This window comes from Nicotiana sylvestris, chromosome 11 (genome assembly GCF_000393655.2).
Source record: "Nicotiana sylvestris chromosome 11, ASM39365v2, whole genome shotgun sequence".
Lineage (NCBI taxonomy): Eukaryota > Viridiplantae > Streptophyta > Magnoliopsida > Solanales > Solanaceae > Nicotiana > Nicotiana sylvestris.
In genome coordinates, this window is record NC_091067.1 from 139214964 (window position 1) to 139222294 (window position 7331).

Below are 7331 nucleotides of genomic sequence, written 5' to 3' on the forward strand. Positions count from 1 at the left end.
CGGTATAGCCAGTTTTCGGATTGGTCATTCAAAAATAGCATTCAAAGCTGACTGGTACAACCCACATGCTTGCCTACTCGTCCCGGTCTATTTGTACCCAGCTATAATCTCTTCCCTTCTAAAAGAAAAAAGGGACCAGCAGTTACCAAGTCAATGAAAAATAACCACTATTTTGCTGCAACAGAGACCGATCCAGCATAATATACTGGAATTCGGTGCACTTGTGTATGAACTCCAGCATATTATGCTGGACCGATATACTTTGTTTGCTCCACTATAATATACTGGAGACTGGAACACCGATGCTCCAAACTCCAGTATATTATGCCGGACCGGTATACTTGCTGGAACTCCAGTATATTATGCTGGAGTTCTAGTATAGTTATGCTGGAACTCTATCATATTATGCTGGAATTCCAGCATGCTTATCCTGGAACTCCAGTATAATATGCTAGAGTTCAAGTATACTTATGCTGGAACTCCAACATAATATACTAGCGTATTTTTCGGATTTTGAACAGTATTTTCGTTCAGATTTATCTTTATATAAAAAGTGGCTAAATTTTAATTACTTTTAAACTGGATATTTTTGAACGACCAATTGTAAATCTGACTATTTCTCCCCAAAACGTACATAATGGATAACACAAATTGTGCTACTAAACCCAATAGAACAAAGAAAACACGACGAGGTTAAATTGATGCAGTGTTTTATTTTAGAATTCGTGACAACAATTCAAAATTTGCACCACCAAAGAATGTGGTGGAGCAGATTAGGCTATTTTTTTTAATTAGAGATTTCAGATTCGAGTTTAAGTATGAAAAACTTTTTGATAATACCGAACACCAAATTAAAAAAAAAACAATTCCAAATATGCTAACAGATGGGGGAAGAAAAAAGCTGCAAGCAAAGACTTTGTCTTAGGTTGACACCAGATTTATCTCACATTTAACTCTCCACTCAAATCTCAATTGTGTCTATACCACAATACGCCAGCAAATCCTTCAATTCTTGCATGCATGACACCTGTTTTCCTAACGCGTTTCTCTTCCCTCTACATAAACTGCTTCATTTCCCTACACCATTTGAGAAAAAAGAATCAACTTTCTTGGCAAGTGATAATATAAAAGGAAAATGGGAAACAGAAAGGCTCTTTTGCTCATATTGCTGGTGTTTTCCTCTGTTCTTGTGGCTTCTGTTGGTGCTTATGAATATGAAAGAAGAGGGAAAGAGGTGGAAGAGGAAGAGGAAAGTACTGAAAGCGAATGGTTTTTATTGCATGATTCAAAGGAAATAGTGAGGACTGATGCTGGAATTATGAGAGTAGTGAGAGGTGGATTTGGTGGTGGGGTTTCTATGTTTCAAAGTCCAATGCATATTGGTTTAATTACTATGGAACCTAACAGTCTTTTCATCCCTCAGTATCTTGATTCTCATCTTACCCTCTTTGTTCGCAGAGGTAAAGTTTTCAGCTTTTTGCTTCTTTTCTTTATGCTTCTTGTATAAAAAGAGCAATCTGATGCAAATAGAGTCAGATTCAAGATTTAATGTATTGGTTCTAAGTTCTTTGAAAACTAATGAAAATGCTTACATGTATACTAATTTTCAGGATTTTTACATATATATAGTCTAAATAAAAAAAATTATGGGTTCAATTGAAAAGTGTCGGACCACACTGGATCTATTATACTCAATTTTGTCTTCCATTTTATGTAGTAAGTTGTTTTCACGTCATACCACATTGGATCTATCGTACTCAATTTTGTCTTCCACTTATGTAGTTGCTTTCACGGCTTGAACATGTGATGTATGTTCTGATCACAGGCTTACTCTTGTGCCAAGACTCCTTTTCTTTAAGTTATTGTATGATTGTTGTTTTAACCAAAATAAAAAGGGATTTTAACACGAATAGCTTGCCAGATTCAATGTTTACGTTTTCTAATAGGTATGATTATATATATATATTGATTATACCCAGTTATACATATATGACACGTGTTATACATATATTATAATATCCTATGACTATTCCAATTAAGTTTTTTGTTGATATTGCAGGGGAAACAAGAATTGGGCACATATACAAAGATGACTTTGTAGAAAGGCGATTGAAGGAAGGAGATGTGTACAGTATTCGAGCTGGCTCTGCTTTCTATCTTGTTAATCCAGCTGAGGGACAGAGACTTCACATCATTTGCAGCATTAGCACCTCTAGCAGCTTAGGATGGCACGGTTTCCAGGTACCCCTTTTTGTGATTTCTGTTGCATGTATTCAGTTTCTTGTAAATTTCAGCAGAAGTTGGATCTTTGATGAGAGAAATTCTCTTTTGACTGTTGAATTGTTGAGTTGTCATTAACCATTTTTTGCAGTCTTTCTTCATTGGTGGTGGAATGTATCCAACATCTGTACTTGCTGGATTCGACTCTTTGACATTATCGACAGCATTCAATGTAAGTGATGAGAACTCCTATGTAGAGTTTTCATGACAGATCTAAAAGTTCTATATACTGACGGTCAAAAAACATTTACACAATTAGGTCCCATGTAAGTACGGGATTGTTACACAAATAGCCGGCCAAATTCATTATTTATTTTTTATAGCCTCTATACATAGATTATACATTGATAATACATATTTGTACATATACTATACGTGAATTATATATATGTAGTTATTTTTAGTTTTAGAGATTAGGTAGACAGGTTATTTGGGTAAGTCTGTCAATACATATAACTTGTTAAATCCTTTTAACAAAGGAATCAAAATAGTTTTTAACATAAGATCTGTTACAATGACAGGTGTCCACAGACGAAGTGAGTGAGATCTTGACAAGACAATATTCAGGTGCAATTGTATATCTGAACACTACTCATTCTCCTACACCCAGCATATGGGCTACATTCTTGAACCTAGAACAGCATCAGAAACTTGATCACCTAAAGCGAATTGTGCATTTGGAGGAAGAAGCTAGCCAAGAAGAAGACGAGGAAAAAGAGCAGCCAATATGGTCTTTGAGAAAGTTCTTGACTAATCTTATTGGTAACGAAAGAAACAGGAGAGAGGGGAAGAAAGTCGACGACAGACGAAGAGGCAAAGGTCCAGATTCCTACAATCTCTTTGACAGAAAGGCAGATTATAAGAATGACTATGGATGGAGCTTGGCCTTGGATCAATCTGATTATTCTCCATTGAAGCACGCTGACATTGGCGTCTATCTTGTCAATCTTTCAGCGGTAATTCCTTTGCACCTTTCTTTTTAACCACGATGCAGTTTCATCCATGTTTACTGTCCTAGTTTACTGTAATTACTAAACTTTATCCGGGATAACTAGTGCAGGTTTAATCACTTAACTTTATCCATTATAACTAGTGCTAGTGTAGTTACTTAACTTTTATAATTAGCGGTGTCTCTAAGTTTGATGAAAGAGATTCAATTGAATTCCCCCCTCCGAGAGTGAAGAAATTTATGGTGCAAATAGGATAAAAACAAAAACCTCTGAAACCTCTGTGTATAGAGTCTTTTGAATTCCCTTGTGATGTAGTTGTGATGTAGGGTGAGTAAGGGCAGAGTCAGGATTTCAACTTTATAAGTTTTGGATTGTAGAATAATAACAATTTTAAGAGATACGAACTGGGTTCTAAATTTAATATATATATATATATATATATATATATATATATATAATAAAAAATTTAACACAAATTTACTTTTTGAGCAAAAGTTACTGGGTTCAGCTTCAGGCTTGCTCTTCCCTTGGTTAAGGGAAGCTTTAGATGTAGTGTGATGAAGGGTTCCAAAAATTGCTTTAGATTTTGAATTGTAGACTGCGATTTTTGTGTGAATTTTCCTTGTTAGAATTCGTGAAATTATTATGACTGCGATTTTTGTGTGATATAGGCATGAATATAGCCAGCCTATACTGATGCAAGCATCAGTGGCTGATTCCACGGTTCGAACATGTGACCTATAGGCCACATGTAGACCACTTTACCATTGCTCTAGGACTCCCCTTCAATTATAACAAAAACTTATTTTTGTGATTTGTCACATTAGTAGTAGTAACTATACCTTAAGATCTTTACATAGTACTAGTATATGTTTTTCTTTTCTTTTTTGTAGGGAGCTATGATGGCACCTCATATCAATCCAACAGCAACAGAATATGGAATCGTGTTAAGAGGAAGTGGCAGTATCCAAATTGTGTATCCAAACGGTACATTAGCAATGAACTCTAGAGTAAACGAAGGAGATGTATTTTGGGTGCCAAGGTACTTCCCATTCTGCCAAATCGCATCAAGAGCGGGTCCGTTCGAGTTCTTCGGCTTCACAACAACAGCTAAAAAGAATAGGCCACAGTTCTTGGTAGGTCAGAATTCAATACTACAAAGCATGAGGGGACCTGAATTTGCAGCTGCATTTGGTGTTAGTGAAGAGAGACTTGGGAGAATATTGGATGCTCAGCGTGAAGCTGTGATATTGCCGTCAGCGTCTGTTGCTCCGACGGAGCCGATTGATCCGAGAAAGGAGGAGGAAGAAAAACGAGAGAGGGGAAGGGAGAAAGAGATTGTAATGAAAATACCAGAAGTGAATATTAGGAGCTTTGGCAATGACATGATAATGGGATTTGCTTAGAAGGTTATTTGCATGAGGCTGTAGATTCATTTTGGAGTTTTTATTGCTCTGTTCATCTTATGTTTGCTTCCTTGTCGTGTTAGATTGTCTTTGCTCTTGTGAATAAGAACATGGATTTAGTTTTCCCTCTCGTCACTTTGTTTATTTGTCCTCTTCTTTTTTTGGTGTATAATTTAGCTTCTCTTTCGCTCTAAATTTTATATTTAAGATCAGATGTGCAAGACATGCATACGAATCAGACTGTTTCCCTTACCCGATAACAATATAATATTGTAGTGTGTATTGGGTTCCTATATAGTGATTCATAACGTAAATGGTCATCTGGCGCCAGCGCTGCAAGCTGAGGAAACAAACATAAAAATATGAAGTAGCATCGGGCTGAGATAGGAGGCCAACTGTCCCCAAAAATGAAAATTTGACTACCGGGGCAAAATGAATAAAAAAAAATAGTTATTCACCTATACTAACTTTTTAAAAACCGAATTGAATATGGATAAGTACCATATCATCCATTTAGAAAATAAATAACTAATAAGTAACTAATGGATTTAACTTAGTAATTCTCCCAAAAATAATTATATGGATAATATGAATATTCTGGTTAATTCATTTTTATATGAAATATGTGTGGGGTTAAATAATTTATTTATTTTTAGGGATAATTTCACATAAATACAACTCACACATCAACATAATAGCCCAGTCATAACTTTACAAATCTGTAGCCCAAAAATAATATGCTAAGATTTGTAAAGTCATGAGATTGACTTTACAAATCTGTAGCCCAAAAATAATAGGCTAAGATTTGTAAAGTCATGAGATTTTCTATTCTAATGTCATCTAATTTTGATCTTTCTCCACCAATTTGTCTTTAGTGATCTCTCCTAATATATCATCTTATAATCAAAACATAAAATTGCTCTAGCTAAAGGATTCTTCCTCAAAAATGGTAAACAAGATAAAGAACCGAGTAGCTTTCCTTTTTTCAATTTCGCTGATTGAACTTATATGGTAAAATTGAAAAACAATTGTTGCAAGTTCGTGATTTGACAGAGAAATCGACAAGGAAAGTAGATTTATACATGAATTATTCTAGAAAAGGTAAGAGAACATGAAAAAAAATTATTTGATTATATATATGCAGTACATGTATAATGATGTATAACTATGTATAAACTTGTATATAGAATGTATAATTATGTATATCAAAAGAATAAGAGAAAGAAGAAGAAGATAAGTGTCAAACTTCCATGGAGGCCTCTTATATGATGACAATGTATATATATCCTTATACATTGAGAAATAAATAATTATGTGATGTTATGAACATATATACACATTTATATACAGTTATACACATTTTTATACAATTATACAATAATGTATAAGTGTTGATAAATAGTGGTTATACAATATTTATACTAGAAAACATCTTATGTTCAATATTACACCTCTATTTCAGTACCAAAATATCAAAAGAGAGTTTTTCAGAGGAAGTTAGATCTGAAAATTAAAGAGGAGAGAAGATGGAGATGAATTGTTTTATAAAAGAAGATAAAACTGGAACATCATCTGAAGAACTTGAAAATTGTCTGAATACAACACCAGAGCAAATCATTTGCTAAAACACAAAGTGGTTCAATTTTAAATGAATTCTTTTCCGACAGAACAAAAATAACATAAAGTGGATAAAAACGGCTATTCACCACCGGAGATTCATTCTCCGATGACTTCACCGACTTCATCGTCGACCTCTTTATCTTGAAAATTAAAGGAAAAAATGGGTAAAGGATGTTATCCACCGCCATATTTATTTTCCGATGACATCGTTAACCTTGCCGGCGACCTCTCAATTGACTTCGTCATCGATATCTTTACTCTGAAAGTTGAAGAAAGAAAAAAAAAGGATAAAGGAGGCTGTCTAGTTCTCTTCTTAAAGCTAGGTTAATCGATGAAATAATTTTTAAGCATTATCTGCAAAATGGGCTATGCCGCGTAAAGTTTCAAAACATGGGCTATTTTTAGTTGTGAGATTGGGCCGACTGACATAGAAGGTAATTCTTTCTTATTTTTATTATCCGATCCATCATTTGATCGATCCGATTAGCCCGTTTGCCACCCTAACCTTAATTATTTGCAAGGCAACCTAGAATATATATAAAGAAGGCCAAAAGGGAGACTAACCAAAGAACAAATCAGGACGCGAGTCTAAACTTTGCCTCTACCGTTATGCCAGAACAACTCAGATGACACTCGTCATTCATGCATTGATATCATTTGCCTAAAAAAAGATCTGAGGAATTACCGACTTTAAAAATATTGTTTTGACTGACACAGTTGGTGACTTGGTGTAATTCAAAGATTATAGTAATCAAAATTTGATCCGGACCAAGTGTAATCATTCTAACGGTAGCTTCTGTTTAAGACTTCAATCTAAAATAAGTTTTGTCAAATAAGTTGCGATGGGGTTATATGCATCATCACTATTTATATTTCCCTATATCGCGGTGCACCAATCAAATGAGATATGTTGTTGCTTTTCTTTACATGTTGCTCATTGATTCTGGCATTTGTTTCATTTATTATGATTTAATTTTAACATCGTATGTGTCTATTTGCCTGGATATTTTTACCATCCACAAGAATCTTTTTTTAGTTTCTGGGCATTTTTCAACTGGTAGGTAAGTGAGAATTC

The 7331-nt window shown here is 34.6% G+C and overlaps 1 protein-coding gene across 1 annotated transcript; it reads left to right on the top strand.

Annotated features, from left to right (window-relative positions):
- The first annotated feature begins 1069 nt into the window (after positions 1-1069).
- LOC104231888 (vicilin-like seed storage protein At2g28490) lies at positions 1070-4766 on the top strand. The gene is made up of 5 exons (XM_009784952.2): positions 1070-1460; positions 2060-2241; positions 2372-2452; positions 2802-3236; positions 4124-4766. Exons 1-5 carry the CDS (start codon positions 1136-1138, stop codon positions 4634-4636), a joined length of 1536 nt encoding a protein of 511 aa, XP_009783254.1. The 5' UTR covers positions 1070-1135; the 3' UTR covers positions 4637-4766.
- The last annotated feature ends 2565 nt before the right edge of the window (positions 4767-7331 follow it).

Bases quoted from the DNA above. Each gene is read 5' to 3' on its own strand.
- LOC104231888 (XM_009784952.2), top strand. From the start codon at position 1,136: ATGGGAAACAGAAAGGCTCTTTTGCTCATATTGCTGGTGTTTTCCTCT. The intron at 2,453-2,801 runs GTAAGTGATGAG...TTACAATGACAG, and splicing joins CATTATCGACAGCATTCAAT to GTGTCCACAGACGAAGTGAG. The intron at 3,237-4,123 runs GTAATTCCTTTG...TCTTTTTTGTAG, and splicing joins ATCTTGTCAATCTTTCAGCG to GGAGCTATGATGGCACCTCA.